Source organism: Elephantulus edwardii, unplaced genomic scaffold (assembly GCF_000299155.1).
Source record: "Elephantulus edwardii isolate Elephantulus edwardi_28Jun2011 unplaced genomic scaffold, EleEdw1.0 scaffold00006, whole genome shotgun sequence".
Taxonomy (NCBI): Eukaryota; Metazoa; Chordata; class Mammalia; order Macroscelidea; family Macroscelididae; genus Elephantulus; species Elephantulus edwardii.
The window spans coordinates 287,896-304,846 of NW_006399756.1; the positions used below are offsets into that span (position 1 = coordinate 287,896).

The window sequence follows — 16,951 nt, forward strand, 5'->3', positions numbered from 1 at the left end:
CCAGCTGGCTGTCCTCCAGATTTCCTGGCACAACTTAGTGAGCACATCCAGGGCAGTGTCTGTTTGTTGAGATAAATAAATTGGTATGCAGTTAACTCCTGGAGCCTTGTTTTTTTTGCCAATTCCTTCATAGCAACTTGAATTTCCTCCTTCATCACCGTAGGTTCTTGCTCATATGTTATTTCATGAAATTCCTGTGTCAGCCAATTCCTTTTGATACAGTGACTCTGTGTACTCCTTCCATCTTCTTTTGATACTTCCTGGATCATTCAACATTCTACCCAAACTATCTTTAAGTATTGCCATGCGTGGCTAGAATTTGTTTTTCAATTCCTTCAGCTTAAGAAACGCTGAGGGAGTCTGGCCCTTTTGATTTTCTGACTCCAGCTCTCTGCACATTTCATTATAGTATCTTGCTTTGTTGTCCTGAACCGCCTTTTGACATTTTCTGTTCAGCTCTTTGATTTCTTGATTTCTTCCTTTGGATTTGGCTTCTCGGCGCTCTAATGCAGTAGTACAAACTTAATTTTTAACCACTGCAAGGTATTTAAGAAACTAGTTTCCTACTACTAAAGTACAAGAGATTAGTTTCCTGTTACTTCACTGACTGTTTTAGAGATTTGATTTGTTTTTGAAGTTAATAATTGGACCTTCTTGTCTGTTTACATGAAGTTGGGTTTTTGCATGGATTTGTATTAGAAAGAGAATGCTTTGGGAACCTCCAAGTCCATGCTGGGAAACTGCCTGCAGGCACAACCCACACCTAGCCTGGCTTCCTTGTATTTGTTGTTGACCAAGCCTGCAACTTTGCCTGACTGACCCTTTGGCCCTGGAGGCCCTGGCTCACTCTATTTCTGTGCTGACTGGCACTAGGCACCCCCTGCATAGACTGTACAGCTGCACCCATGACCACGCCCCTTGCATGTCCAGCCAAGGCCCCACCCACGCCGCACCTCCAGCCCGACTCCACTCGTGACCACCCGCCGTCCAGTACAGGCCCCGCCCCTTCTGCTCCTCAATGACAGGCCCCAGGCAGGCCCCGCCCACCCGGCTCTGCTCGCTGAGTTGCATTTCCAGCTCCTGGTGTGTGAGTCCTTTGCAGGAACTTCAGCCTGTGCCTCTGCTTTTCCTAGGCGGGCACCGGGAACATGGTAGTGCTGAAGGGTATCCCCGCCATACTGTCCCCCGAGTTGCTCTACGCTCTGGCGCGGATGGGGCACGGAGACGAGATTGGTAAGTGCATCTGCTCAGTGCCCTGGGGACGTCCTGCGGGCCCCAGCCGACACACCTGAAGGGCTGGGGAGTGGGTAATAACCATCAGATGCCTGCAAAGGCTAGGCCCAGCGTCCGGACCGCAGAAACCGAGCTCCCGCAACTCTGACCCTCTCTCCACACGGGTCACGTGTCCGCCACCATTCTATGGCTCCCTGGAGGTCACGGAAGCACCACGTTCTGGTGGATCCTGTAACCTCTCCCCTGGGTGTGTGCCTGTGTGGCCAGGAGCAGCCACTTAGCTTTACAGAGTTACAGGCTCCAGGGCTGGGCCAGGGTCCCACCCACACCCTGCCTCCTCCTGGGCCATGACAGACCAGCCCACTCTTAACACATGCTGTCTCTGGCCCATGCTCGTTGAAGACGCAGGGGTTGGAACTCCAGCCTCTCCAGCTCTCTCAACCCCTACTGTCCACCCCTGCTCTCCAGTCCTGGTTATTCCTCCTGCAGGGGTCTGAAGAAAGGAAGGGACACAGGAAGAAGCCTGGGCTATCAGCTGCCCATTCTTCCCAGGTTGGTTCTTCTCCCCCTGGGTCCCTGGAGTGACCCCAGTCTGTATGGATGGACACAATGTAGGAAGTCAGATTAGGTAGGTGACCAGGCTATGACTTGCTACAGTGAGTGATTTGACCCCTCCCCATTCAGTCCTTGCAGATGGCAACTTCCCCACTTCGTCCCTGTGCCAGTGTGGCCCGATGGAGATCCGAGCTGATGGTGAGCTGTGCCCTTCCTCCAGACCCCCAGGGCTGGGATGGGGTGGTCTTGACTGAGGCTCTGGGGGCTGTGGCACTGCCTCATTCCCCTCTTTCTGGGGAAACTCCTGAGAACAAGGTTCTTGAAATCCATCTACTCTTAAGCCCTGTTGCTTCCACCAACAAACAATCTTGGAGACAGGTTGGAATGAAAGAAGTGGAAGTTAATTCACATATATGCTAATCCAGAGGAGATACGGGTGCAAGCTTATCAAATCTGCCTGCTGGAGAAAAGCTTGTCAGGCAGGGGCAAGATTGAGTGTGAGATGTTTTAGAGTATGGTTTTTTGTCTGGGCCTAGTAATTGTGTCCCAGGCTAACTGACAGCCTTCTCAACATCCCAAGATTACTTGCTCTTCGTGCTAAAAATGAGTAATTCTCACATGCACATTACAGGGTAGACAGGCAAACAACATCAGAAGGTTTCAGGAGCTTTTAAAAATTTAACGTTCCTTAGATTTTCATATTTATTGATGGGTTTGTTTTTTTTTCTCATTTACATCATGTTTCATACAATCATTCCTATAGGTTGTGTATAGCATTTTTCAAAATCCTTGCTCCTGAGTGCTGCATAGCATTCCATGGTGTGAATGTACTACAGTGTCTCAATCCATTCATTTGCTGATGGACATTTGGGCTGTTGCCATGTCCTTGCTATGTGATGAGGACACTTGTTTAGGGGAAAGACCTCCTCCTTTTTAAAATGTTATAGAAAAGATCATTAGTCTTAGGATAGCTGAGAGTATTGTGCTCAGGGCATTGTGTAGGGTTGGTTCCTTTTAGTTGAGATGTTAATTTGTTGTTGTTCTGTTAGTTGCAAAAGAGTCTTTATGTTTCAGGGTATGTAAGAGAGAAATTAGTTTCCTTCTATTGAGGTGTTATATGACCAAGGTCAAAGGGAGAACAAAGAATTAAAAAAATATCAACATGTCAACAAAGGGAGTGAACAACCTCAACTACCATGGAGTGCCCTTCCCTCCCTTCCCTCCCTCAAGACCCTTACTATAAAACCTGCACTAATCTACTTTAGGTTGTGATATTTCCCTGGTCTGTCCCTCTGCCTGTTTCTCTCTCTACAGACCAAGGAATCCCACCCCGGAGACCCCTTAATACAGCTTCATTAGCTTCCTTTCTTTCTCTGGTCCCTTCCTTGAGTCCTTGGCCTTATGTCCAGTGCAAAGACTTAACACTATGGTATTACTTTCCTATTACTTTATTGACAATTGCAGTCCCCTTTGATTTAGAAGTCTCCAATCTTGGAAAGTAGGGCCATGACTTTTTCTTGGTACTTCCTACTGATCAGGGGGAACTAGGGAGAAGTGAGAGAAGGAAACCCCACTTTCCTAACAGGGAACACTTTAGTGTAGATTTTTTTTTTTTTTTACTTATGTACCATGGACTGCCAAGAAAACAAACAGATTCATCCTAGAGAGGGTTAAACCAGGCTACTCCTTGGAGGCAAGGATTCTGGGGCTTCGTCTGACATACTTTGGACGTGTTGTAAGGAGAGACAGGTCCTTGGAGAGGAACATCATGCTTGGTAGGGTAGAGGGACAGCGCAGGAGGGGAAGACCCTCTATGAGGTGGATTGATTCAGGATGGTTGTGTCAGAGGCAATGCGATTGGCACAGGACAGAGCAGGGTTTAGGGCTGTTGTACATAGGGTTGCAAACAACTTGACGGCACATAACAACAACAACAACTTATAGCTTTTAATACATATAGATGTTCTCAAGGTGTGGTTTTAAGAAGATAAATGAGTGATGTCAACATAAGCCCTCTGTTGTGGGCAAGGCTTCAGGGGCTGGAGCTGAGTCTCAGGTGTCCAGCTCAGAAGGACAGTATAGACGCTTGGCTATGGTGGAGAGAGGCATGACAGATACCAAGCTGCTATCCTGACTTGTCCCTTCGCTGGTCTGTCAGCTGCCCTGTGCCTGAGGCATCCCACCTATCCTTGATGTCCGGGCAGGGCAAGTATCTGAGCTGCACTCTATCCTCCTGCCCGTGCCCCAGGCCTGGGCATCCCACAGCTCCTGGAAGCCATACTGAAGCTGCTACCCCTGGACACCTATGTAGAGAGTCCGGTGAGGACCGGTGGGGCCCACTCCCTAGACAAGGCCCCCTGCTGGCATTTCCTTGAGCGTGGGAGGGGTGTGTATGTGTGTGTGTGTGGATATGTGTGGATGTGTCTGTCTGTCTGTCTGCACTCAGCCCATTCCCTTTCCCACATGGGGCCCCTGCTGGCATTTCCTGGTGGGTGCATGTGGGAGCCTGGCGTAGGTACGGGTAGGATGACTAACAACACGCCTTCCAGGCAGCTGTCATGGAGCTGGTGCCCAGTGACCAGGCCAGGGGCCTCCAGACTCCAGTGTGGAGACACTACGAGTCCCTCCTCAATCAGGCAGGCTGCATGGTGAGCCTCCACACCTCTGAGACCCTGCCTTACTGTGGCCACTGATGGCCAGCTGGGCCTTCTTCTGCCCACTCCTGGTGGGCCCACACTCCCTATCCTCACCCCCAGCAGCTGCTTTTCCTCTGTGGTCTTGGGGTGGGTCTACCTGAGGAGCTGAGATTATGGGGGCTCCCTAAACAGATTAGGTGACCCTACAGGCCCCTAGCGAGACAGACTTACAACTCACAGACCTCTGCTGACCACCGCTGTTTGTCTTCCAGACACCACTTGAGAAAGTTGAGCGGTTTGCGTTTTATGAGAGGGCCAAAAAGGCCTTTGCAGTGGTAGCCACTGGGTGAGTCCCATAGAAATTGTCCCACCTTCTGGAGGCCCCACCCACAGCTCAGCCGCACCACACTTCCCAGAGGTCCTTCCCCAGGCTGGAGGCAGGGGGCAGGGGGAGGGTCCCCCACCTTCCAGAAATCCTGCTCTGGCTTGGCCCTGCTGGCACCTACCCAGAACTCCATAATGCACCACAGAGGGCAGGACTTGGGAGCAAAGGGAAGGATTGTCCCTGTTTGTCCCAGAGCCTCTGTCTGGGGGTGAGATGCACCCAGATGACCATCCCTGAGAAGAAGGGAATGGAGGTCTGACAGGCCTCACCCTCATCCACTGCCCTGGTGCTGGGGACCTCATGAGGTGAGGACCCTACATGTGTCCTCATATCACACAGGGAGACTGCCCTCTATGGAAACATCATCTTGAAGAAGGGGGTGCTTGGCCCGGATGACATGCCACTCTGTGACTTGAAGAGGAATCCAGTGCCCCCCGTACCCTGGTAACCCCAGTCACCCATCGCGAGCCACCTTGGACACTGTCAGGGTTGGTGGGGTGGCTCTTGTGTACTCGGCCTGTGGGGAGCAAGGCCATCTCTTGCTTCACAGGATGGAGTTGTAGTCAAAGTGCACTTTGAATCCCATGGCGATCTTCTTGTGGTTCTGCTGGCTGCAGGAAGGTCACTAGCTCCCCAAACGCACCAGAACAGCCCCCGACAGCCCAAGGAAGCCTGTTGGGAGATGCATGTGGGAAATAAGGCTGTGATTTCAATCTTCCCTGAGAGGCTGGTTGAGAGACCCCTGGAGGGGTGCAGACCAGGGTCGAGCCTCAGGGAGGAGGGTAGGTGTTGCCGTAGGGGTGAACTGTGCAGGGACCAAGAATAACAGACACTCCTGTGGCCCAGGGGGCATTAGGGGCTAGCCTTCAAAGACCTAAAAGCCCCTGGAGGGTTGGGGGTACATGCATATTAGGGTGCTGCTGAGAGTGGGTCAGAAGTATAACCTGAGCAGCCTGAGGTGTGGACTGGGGAGGTGGTCTTGGATGATGTGCATCTGCACCCCGTACCCCTAAAAATGCTGAGCACCTCCTGTATATAGGCCTGCTGAGTCCAGGCTGTGGGGATGGGATTTAGCTGCTGCCCCTTGTGAAGTGGCCCTGCAGGACAGGGGAGCAGAAAGAGGGTGCTCTATGCAGAGTCCAGACCCAGGGTGTGGTGGTTTCATGGGCAGTTAATGCCTGGACTGTGTACACGATGAGGGGATTTCCCCCAGGCCTTCTGGTTCACAAGAGCCTTCTTAGTGCCCCACCAAATGTGATAACCATTTGTGTGGGAGAAGACAGGACTGAGATCTCTGGTGGACAGATGGAGAGTGCTGGGGGACAGGGCCCCTGGGAGCAGATTCATAGCTCTTGTGGTCAGCCTCCAGGGAGCCTCCTTGGGCACAGGAACTGGAAGCTGGTAGTCCTGATGCTACTGGAGAGGCATCCCGGACACTCAGACCTGCATTCACATGGAGGTGGGGAGATGAGCAGAGCTGGGTAGGGGGGCAAAGTGACAGGAGAAGTTCAGGCCGACTAAAGAAGGGAGGGTGTTAACAGTTTGTCCATAGCCTCAGGGGCCCTGCTCCTCTGTAGTGACTCCCACTCCCTCCTCCCCACTCACAAAAGTGTCAGGCCCTTGAGCCCCTGTCTGGACATTGGCAACAATGAGCTAGCTGCTCCCTTTCCTCAGGGCTGCTCTCTGCACTGGTGGTCTTGAGGCCTGCTTCTGGTCACCGGCCACACAGAGGTTTCATTTGTATGTCTTTGTGTGGTATAAACTACACCTACCGTCTTGGACAGTTGGATTTGTGTGTCCACCCAAGGAAGCAGCACAACCAGGTAGTGGACATGCCCAACATTCCAGAAGTGTCTGGCCCTGGGTACTCCCTCACATCTACATTCTGCCACTGTGTAGTAAATCACATTTTCCAGTCTTTCAAGAAGCAGAACCACATGGAGACACCCTGATTCACTCAGCGGCATCATTTTGAAACACACCCACATCCCACCCAGCAGGACCATCACACAGATGCACATAGCTTGTCCTTCTATGTGTGTTGATAGGCACCTGGGTGGTTTCTAGTTTGAGATTGTACAGATGACACTGAACTCATATACAAGTCATACGGACACTTGCTTTCTTACTTCTTGGACAAATAGGAATGGAGAGACTGAGGCATATAGCAAGTATCTTTGATTAGATTTTAAAGAACCTGCCAAGCTTCTCAAAATCATCTGTGCCATTTGATATTCCCACCAGCAGAACATGAGGGCCTCACCTCCCTAAATTTCCCCACTTCCCCCAAGTCTTTCATCTCTTCCACTACCCCCCAATTCCTCCACCTCCCCCACTATAAGGATGAAATCAAAGCTATTCAATTTTGCTGATCTGATCTTACTCAAATGTGTCCCTGTGTAGCAGGAAATAGTAAATAATCTGATGAATGTTTACCCTAAACACTGGTTTATGTGCTAATGGAAAATGACCCCAGGACCTTGAAACTGCTGTGACCACCCCCAGCCTCTCAACATGGAATGGATAAAACTTTATTCAGTGCTGACACCTATGGGGGCCTCAGTTCAGATTTCACCAAAGTGTGCATTTTAAATAAAGCATATATGCTATGCACTTGGGTAGCGTTGCTTCTAGACCTGACAGTGAATTTTAACCCTTCCTCTGGTGGCCCATATGAAGAGAGGTCTTCAACAGATCTCACCGCAGTTCAAAAGCAGTCAAACTCTGGGGCTGGAGCCTCTTGGTGTCACCACTGCTCATTGGTAAGGTAACTCCATCTCTCCTTGCAACCTGAGATGCAGTAGGCAGCATACCCTCAGATCCTGGAGAGGGAAGTTCCCTGCTTTTTTCCTTCTTTCTCTTTTGACAACCAAAAAAGCTGATTTTTGGCCTGTTCTCTGGAGCCACCTATTTTCTAGTATATGACCATACTGTTCATTCCGAACTCCAGAGCTAGCTAGAGGTCCATTCCTCCAGGAATCCTGGTCCAGTCTATGCATTGACACCCAACTGGAGACTTGAGGCTTCCTCAGGCCAAAGAGTGAGCAGCCAATGGGGGCGCCTTTTGAACTTGACCCTTTTCCAAATAGTTGGCTCTAGAGTTCGGTCAAACAAGGGTAACTTTCTTTGCACTCAGGATACAACCCACCCTATACCCTTCCTGTTCCCCTTAACAAAATCCTGTTACTTATTCCTCTGCTCCCCGATCCAATCCCATATCCATGGAGCCTTCTCTGTCTGTAGACTCTATGGACCCAGCAGACCATGCCTCTCCACATTGCATGGAAATTACCCATGCAAACTCTACCCCAACTCAGAGGGCCCCCTTATCAGCCACCTCCTCAGATAGTTGGTCCAAGAGCTGCTCCCCCACCCTCACCCTACCACATGCAGTCATGTCTCTCCCTGTCCACCTCTCCAGCTCCTTTAGAGAGGATGCAGGAGCAAAGGGAATTGTACTTGCTGTGCTCCTTTCTCTCTTCCTGGCCTCTCAGTTATTCACCAGACCCTAGGAGCTTTTTCATCTAAACCCACCACCTACATTAAGAAAGAACCCCTTCCTTTTCTCTCTCACCTTACTGAAGGGCCTACAAGGTTTACAGCTCTTGACCCTACCAACCCCAAGGCCAGTTAGTCCTTAATATGCATTTCATTTTGCAGTCTATTTCCGGTAAAGGAAAAAATTTGAAAATGTCCCCCAAGCTCCACAAGATCACCTGAGCCTAGCCACTAGGATCTTCACTAGTAGAGAAGAGTAGCTGAACAAAAGGCCCTAGCCCAAACACTTTGCCTAGCGATCAGGGATGGTAACCCCAACAGCCAGGCCTAACCACTGGCTGACTCGGCCACCAAGAGAAGGGGCTAGGTGGTCCACTCCTGGTGCTTGCTTGAGGCACAGACAGGAGAGACACTCGGCATCATGGTGTCCCTCCCCACAGCCCCTAAAGAACCATGGTTGGAGTGTGGAGCACTGGGAATCCCACTGCAAACATGTTTCACACGATACATTGTCAGCCTCATCCTTAGAAGCAGCTTCCTCCCTGCAACACCTGGATGATCTTGCCACCACCAAAACTGACAGAGCCCAGGGACCAGTGCCCTTACTACCATCACGCTAAGCGCAACCATGAGTTGTCATCTTTGTAAGAAGGTAGGCCCATTTCTTACTGATAAAGGAGCGACCTAGTCTGCTTTTGTTGAACATGATGGGCCATTCCAGGCATCAGGTCAGCCTGTTGTGGGAATTAATGGCTTAGTCACTTAGCCTCTAGCATCTCTCTTACTGGACTGCACTTTTATAATCACTCTGTCTTTACCCACTCCTTGGTCATTGATACTTGCCCCACCCCCCTTTCAAGACAAAATATACTAACTAAATTACGTGCAGACCTCTTCCTCCTGGGACCCTCCTCAACCCCTTGCACCTTTCTCCTTCCTTTGCCTCATTACCTCACTCCCTGACTTAGCACTTCTTGTCTTGTGGTCCATTTCCAACCTTGCACAAAGGATGGGACCTCTACACGCCATCCTTGAGCATCTCACCCTCCTTAAAATTTCCCTTCACCAACCACACTGCTGTGTCACCCAGAAGCAATAGCCAGTCTACACAGAAGCCCTTTATGGCCTCTAACCTCTGACCCTCTCTTCCCCTCAAAAAGGGATACAGAAGAATTTCATGAAACACTATATGAGCAAGAACCTATGGCGATGAAGTTCAAGCTGCTCTGAAGGAATTGTGGGGAAAAAAACCCAAGGCCTCAAGAATTGATGGCTTAATAATTGACTTATTTCAGCAAACAGATGCTGCCCTAAACACACTCACTAGGTTGTGCCAAGGAATCTGGAGGACAACTACCTGGCCACCTGAATGGAAGAGATCTGTATTCCCATTCCAAAAAAAAATGGTGACCCAACAGAATGAGGAAATTATTGAATGATATTACTAATATCACACACAAGCAAAATTCTACTGAAGATAAACCAGAAACAACTGGAACAGCACATCAGCAGAAAACTGCCAGAAGTGCAGGCTGGGTTTAGAAGAGTCCATGGTACTAGGGATATTATATCTAATGTTAGATGGATCTTGGCTGAAAACAGTACCAGAGGAACGTCTGTGTTTCATTGACTATGCAAAGGCATTTGACTGTGTGGATCACAACAAGCTGTGGTTAACTCTGAGAAGAATGGGAATTCCAGAACATTTGATTGTGCTTATACAAAACCTATACTTGGGCCAGGAGGCAATCGTAAGAAAAGAGCAAGGAAACACTGGGAAATCAGGAAGGGTGTGTGCCAGGGATGTGTCCTATCTTCATACCTTTTCAATCTATATGCGGGAACAGATCATTGGGGATTCTACCTCTCTCACCCCCTCCACCTCCTTCACCTCTCCTACCTCCCTTACCTGCCCCACCTCCCCTACCTTCTTCATCTCCTCCACACCTCCCCCAACTCCTCACTAGCACTTGCTGTGATCAGATTGTGGCCATTCTGCTAGGCATGTGGTAGTAACTTGTAGTTTTCATTTTTAATTTCCTGGTGATCAGTGATAGTGAGCATTATTTGATGAACTTATTTTCCATCCAGATGAGGTGATATGAAGGTTCAGATCTTTCAGCCTGAATTTTGCCCTGTGCACTATGGACTTGTTCTCCACCTTCTGGTCCTTTATCTGACTCTGCTGTGGAAAGCCCAAATCAGGTGTGGTTCTCTACTGAACCTGGCCTCCAGTAGCTGTTCTCTTGTCTCAGATACTAACCACTGTCCCTCAGGGCCCCCACTTACCCTGTCCAAGCACATAAGGGACAGGCCTGGAGGGATCAGGCCTTGGGACAGGGGCTGTCAGTGTGTGGTGGGGGTAGAAGCCCCAGAGGGACACAGCCCTGAGCAACCCCCTTTTGATATGCCAGGCACGGAGGCCACCCAGAAAGACGCTTTTCCACCTCTGCTTTCAGGGTTTATTGGTTAGGTCCTGGCAATGCCTCCAGGGGGTAGGGGGAGGGGGTGATCAAGGCTCCTGAGGGTGGTATATATGGTCACGGTCCTCCTCTGGCCCCTGGAGAATCTGATGAGCCAGCAGGACCACTGGCCAGGGTCCATCCACACCCTGTGTCTCCTCGGCTGTGGGGTGATAAGGGTGGTCTTGTTCTGGCTCAGGACCTTCAAGAGGGTTCCAGAATGGGGCCACGTTGTCCTTGATCTTTACCCAGGCCTCATCACCTAGCAATAGGCAAAGGGTGATGCCTCAGTTTCCCTCCCGTGGCCCCCCTCCCTGACCCCACCTGGAGGCCCCCGACCCCACCTGGCAGCTTCTCATCAGTGGTGCTGGCAGCAGGGTCTTTTTGTCCCGGGAGGTACCCCATGAGCCAGTCCTTCTCCAGAGGTTCCACTGCTCTGACCCTCCAAGTCCTGGGGACACAGTTAAAACACGAGCCACTACCCACTTGTGTGGGCAACAAGTAGAGGGGCAGGACATGTTGGGCTAGAGTCACAGCTCAGACTCAAAAGGCAAATCCTTCCAATCACTGCCAAGTGCAGGCAGCCTTTTCCAGAGGCACCCAGGTCTCCGGAAAGACCCCAGGAGACACCCACAGGGGCAGGGCAGTGGAGGTGTTGGGGACACTTACTCCTTCGTGTCCTGCTCGGAGGTCCGATCCTTGCCTTTGAAACTAACAGAGCCCTGTGGGGTAAGTTTGCCAAAGGTCTGAGGTCAGCAAGGCCCTGACAGTGAGCTCCATAGCCTATAGAGCTCAGGGTACTCAGCACAGTCCTGGAAGTCTGCAGGAGGGTGCAGAAATCCCTCACATGGTTAGGGGCTTTGAGACTGACCCTAAGTGAACGTCGTGGGCTCTGGCTCTCTGGTTGCCCCTTCCTTGGACTGGCCAGAACCCAGGCTGCCATGTGAGCCTCCTGGCCCTCCCTCACCGTGCATGGTCCCCTCCAGGTGGCCCAGACAGACATGGGACCTAGCTATGTCTCCCTAGGATGTGGCTCTGGGAGCACAGTGGGCAGGGCTCACTGAGGTCATTGGCAGCTGTCTCAGGCTCCCAGGACCTGCCCCCTTTGAAACCCTGACCCTGGGATGGCCAGATCTTCCTGGGCCTCAGGACCATCTTGTCTCCCTGTAACACATTTCCCAAACTACCTGTAGCACAGTGGGCCAAGGTAAGACACCCCACCCCAAGCAGGCCAGAAGTGAGGCCCAACCTCTTCCCCCTCTTCCAGGGTGGGGAAAGGGGCACAGGGAGGAGTTGGTGCAGAACCCAGGTAGGCATCTGATGGAGACCAGCAACACCTGTCCTCACTGTTCACATCCATGTCTCTGGTCAAGGAGGACTGGGCCTCTTCCAGTACTGGTCACTTTAGCCCTAGCCCAGTGGTCAGCAAAGGAGCAAGATACATCCCCAGGCCCAGTTCAGTCCCAGAGAGTGCATCTATCTGGCCCCACAAGGTGAGCATAGGTTACATGGGATTGTCCACAAAGTCTTGTGGAAGAGGCTCCTCAGCCCCCAGAGTGGCTACTTCTTGCCAGGTCAGCTAGGAGTTGGCACAGGCAGGGTCTGTCTTGATCATGTCTGATGGTTGGGCGCAGTGAAGAAGGGTCTGGGGCCGGACGTCCCTACATACCGGAAGCACCAGGGCTGTGCCCTCCTCCTGCAGCATCACAGCCACCAGGCTGGCAAGTAGGATGAGTCTGCAGGGAAGGAAGATCAGAGGGCATGGAGCTATTGGTAACATCCTCTCTAGTCACCACCCCATGTCCTGGGCAAGGCAACCAGCCTTCTCTGACACTGCCCAGGTAGACACTGGCAGTGGCTGGCCACACATGTATCAAGTGGAGGCCTCTGGACCAGTGCATGCCTCTGCGGACACATGTCCACCCTTCAGATTGTGAAGAGAGTTGCTCCTGTCACATATGGGAGCAAGGACACAGTGCAAGGGGTGCAGCCCTGGTTCTGGACACACAGCCCTCTGTGTAAAGGATGCTCAAGAACCACCAGTTTAGACTGGGCGCCTCACTCTGTCCCTGGAGCCTGGAACGGTTTTTGGGGGTTAGGAAGGGGAGGTTGGTGGATGGGAACCTAGAAGGAACAAAGGTGGGCTGTCTGCAAGGAGTGGAAGCAGGTGGGCACAGGACTGGAGGGTCGGCTGGGTGTCTTGCTGTATAGTGTGGAGGCCAGGTATCCTGGTAGACAGCGGAGGCTAAGGAGGGGGGTGGTAGCAGAGTACATTGAGCTTGAACCTGGAAGCCTAAAAGCAACTTGAGGCTGAGAACGTGCAGGTGGGAGAGGCTGAGGACCAACCAGCCTAGCAGTGGTGAGGATGAGCCTGGGGAAGGTCAGCCAGAGGGAAAGATACCGAGAGGAGGGCTGCTGAGGACAGGCAACAGCACACGCACAGCTGAAGGTGCGGGGAACATGGCCACTCACATCCCAGTAAAGACAAGGCCCTGTTGGGTGCATGTGTGTCAAACAGGGCCTGAAAATCAGAGCCATTCCCTGGCTCACTGGCAGGCCAGTGACATCACTTCTCCTGGAGCTCCACCCCAGGCTGTCTAGGGCTGGGTTCTGACTGCCTTGGGGAGGGGTGCTGAGCCCCTCATGGCCACTTCTCTGGCAGTTATGGTTGCTGCTGCCTTTGCATCTACCCCACCTCACAGTGACCCTGCTTATGTTTATACAACAACATCCTTCCAGGCGCTGCACCATCGCCAGTCCGTCCCATGTTGTGGCAGGCACAGCGTCAATCCACCTCATTGAGGATCTTCCTCTTTTTTCACCAACTTTCTGCTTTATGAAGCATGATGTCCTTCTCCAAGGACTGGTCCTTCTGACGACATGTCTGGTGTGGTTGATGAGGTCTTGCCACTCCTACATCTGTGGAGCACTGTGACTGTGCTTCATACAAAACAGATCTGTTCATGCTTCTGGTACTAACATCATCATTCAAATGCATCAATTCTTCTTTGGTCCTTTTTATTTTAGTGCAGCTTTTGCAGGCATATGAGGCAATTAAAAATGCCATGTCTTAGATCAAAGGCACCTTTAGTCCTTGGAGTGATAAACTTGCTCTTCAACACTTTATGGAGGTTGTTTGCAGCCGATTTTCCCAGTGCAAGTTTGTTTACTTTCTTGACTGCTGCACTGATCATGGATCCGAGTAAAGTGCTTTACAAGTTCAGTATTTCCTGTTTATCATGATGTTGCTTAGTGGTACAGTTGTAAGGAAATTTATTTTCTTTATCTTGAGGTGCAATTTATACTTGAAACTTCATCAGTTAGGGCTTCAAATTCTTTTCTCTTTCACCAAGGTTGCTACACATTGTTAATGAGTTTTTCTCTAATTCCTATGTCACATTTTTCATCATATAATGTAGTTCTTGGATTATTTGCTTACATACAATTTAAATAGGTATGATGAATGGATACAACCCTGACGTTCACCTTTTCTAGTTTTAAACTGTGCAGTACCCCTTGTTCTGCCACGTGAAGAATTCAAGTGCCTAGAATTCCTATTCTAGTACTAGCCATGATTTAGTATGCTCTTCATATTTTGATGTCTTTGCATAGTCAATAAAACACAGGTAAGCAGACACCTTGATGGTATTTTTCCAGCCAGACTCTGCACTAACTGGCCGGCCCAGAGACCCTTCTGCCCCTCCCACAGGGTGTGGAAATGTAGGGGTGTTCCCTTCATCCCACTGTGACCGAAGCTCCAACAGCACAGAGACCTTTGCCCTATCCTCAGTGACTCAGTGACTGGGGTGTGGTTCCTCTGCACATCCCAGAGATCAATGGGCACAGGGGCCATTTGCCCTGGACCAGGTGTGAACCCCTGCTCTGCTGTCCCCTCAGAGTCAACCTTGCTGGGGGACAGAAGGCCTGGAGCTGGACCTATCATGCACACTGGCTGTGCAGTTTGTCCCCATCCCCTGCCCAGCATCCCTGGGGGAACCCCCAGGACAAGCAGCTGACCCCCATGCTGAAGTAGCAGGTGGTAGAAGGGATCCAAAAGCCCCCCCACCCCCAGGCTCCTAAGCCACTCAATGGCTTACTCCCTACAGGGAAGGCATGACACTGATCCCAAGTTGGGGCCCCAGAGAGCACCCCAGGAAAGGAGGGGCAAGAGGCGCTGGCTTAGAGTGAGTTTCCCCAGAGTCTGGTGGGAACCTGAGCCTCAAACCACAGCTCCCAGGATATCTTCCAGTCACAACCAGCCCCCAGACGCCTCCGGACCCCCTGATCTTGACCCCAGACCCATTCTTGGAGCCTGGTGCCAGGACCTTCAGCAGACGAGCTCACTCGCAGAGACCAGGGAAGGACTTCTGAGCTGGAGCTGATAGCCCATTCAGCAAGATGTCCCACAAGGTAACTCAGGATGGGGAGTTCTGTGCCAAGCACCAGGCACACAGGAAAAGGCACAGCAACTACTGATTGCGGCCTGTGGACAGACTCCTCCTGCCCCAATCCTGGTGCTCCACGGGAAGGAACCAAGCTCAGTTCTCCGGGTAGAGAGATACCCAGTGTTGAGCTGTCGCAGTGACTAATTTTGAGGAGGGCTGGGGAGTTAGGTCTGAGGCCTCAGGTATTATTACCTCATGTCTGAGGTCCTTTTCTCCAGCTACAGGTGCTGTGCTGGGACTGTGGGCAGGATCCGGGTGTCCAGTGTATGAGCCTGTACCTTCCTCCCAAGCTGCTCCGGGTTTATTGCCCTACGCAGGCGTGTCTGGACCAGAGTTCAGGGGCCAGAACTACCACATGGCAATGCCAAGTGACTGGACCCGCCCACCACTTCAAGCCCTGTCCCCTTTGCCACCTACCCTACATTGCCCCCACATGCTCCCACGTCCCCACCCCTCGTGGCCCCGTGAGTAATCCTCCAGTCCCACACCCCCTCAGTCATTCTCTGCCCTTTCCCCACTCCCCTTTACCATCTGATCCTCTCCAACCCTTTCACTCCCCACTCCCCACCCTCTTCTATCCCCCTCCAGCCTGACCCCCAAGTCAAAAGACTCACAAATACCTCCAGCATGGCTGGAGGGTCTTGTTAATCTTAGCTCCCTTCTACCCACCAGACTCCACCCTTCCCTACTCACAACCCAACTCCTAGCAGTCCCCTCCCTGCTCTAAATGGGTCAAGGATAGGAAAAGGAGGGCTGCTATACTCAACCCCTACACCTCCGCAAAGTAGAGCCCTGAGAGCAGTGGGTTGGCTTTAGAGGGAAGGAAGGTGGGCCAAGAGCCCCCACTCCCAGAAAACATACCCATGCGTACATTCTCCCACTAGCACACACACCCACTCACACACTATTACACACACACTCATGTGTTCTCACACTAGCACACACACATTCACATACGTGTTCTCACACTACCACACACTCACACCATTACACACACGTTTCTCACACTAGCACCCACACCCACTCATACACTGTTATACTCACATCTTCTCATACCAACACACATGCATGTTCAGTCTGTTACACACTTACATGATCTTATACTAAGACACACACATTTGTCTCATTGTTACACACACATACACATTCGTGTTCTCACACTAGCACATACATCCACTCTCACACACTGTTACACTCATACATACACATACGTTCTCTCATTAGTGCTTCATGCCTTCATGTCTTCTCACACTTGTGCTCACAATCACACATATACTAATGTTCATACAACCCTCACTCTACTCTGCACTCTGTCTTTCTCACACCCATACACACCGCAGCCTACACTTGCTGCATGAGCCAAAAGAAATCTTGTCCCTGCCACTGACCTTGCACACATGTGACCCAGGTGAGAGGGACACGGGCAGAGAAGAGCACAAGGTGTGTCCTGAGTGCCAGCCACCATGGGATGAGGGTTACCCGGGGGTCTGAGGCTGGGTTAGGCTTAGGGAAGCTTGGTTCTCCTGGCAACAGACACCGGACCTCCAGAAGGAAGCACCCCTGACAGGCCACTTTGATCCCAGAGGGCAAGATGCTGTGAGGGTTGAGCACAGTGCATATGTCTGCTATAAGACACTGCTTGCATGGTGGAGGGGACCTGGGGGAGGGTTTGTAAAACAATGAAAGAATCTTTTCTTTTACTTTTCCATAATTTTTGGACTCATGTACTTATAACTT

At 51.3% G+C, this 16,951-nt stretch overlaps 2 protein-coding genes across 2 annotated transcripts in view; one reads left to right on the top strand and one right to left on the bottom strand.

The window, feature by feature from the left end:
• Nucleotides 1–1,148: 1,148 nt before the first annotated feature.
• FUOM (fucose mutarotase) lies at nt 1,149–4,774 on the top strand. The gene is made up of 5 exons (XM_006879854.1): nt 1,149–1,233; nt 1,918–1,986; nt 4,037–4,107; nt 4,338–4,436; nt 4,697–4,774. Exons 1-5 carry the CDS (start codon nt 1,149–1,151, stop codon nt 4,772–4,774), a joined length of 402 nt encoding a protein of 133 aa, XP_006879916.1.
• A 6,045-nt stretch (nt 4,775–10,819) lies between these two features.
• Nucleotides 10,820–16,951, bottom strand: part of PRAP1 (proline-rich acidic protein 1) — a 9,078-nt gene continuing 2,946 nt past the window's right edge. The window contains exons 2-5 of the mRNA XM_006880111.1: nt 12,439–12,505; nt 11,439–11,491; nt 11,114–11,220; nt 10,820–11,031 (exon numbers count right to left, since the gene is read on the bottom strand). Coding sequence (XP_006880173.1) covers nt 10,820–11,031; nt 11,114–11,220; nt 11,439–11,491; nt 12,439–12,505 — 439 coding nt within the window. The remainder of the gene's footprint in view (nt 11,032–11,113; nt 11,221–11,438; nt 11,492–12,438; nt 12,506–16,951) is intronic.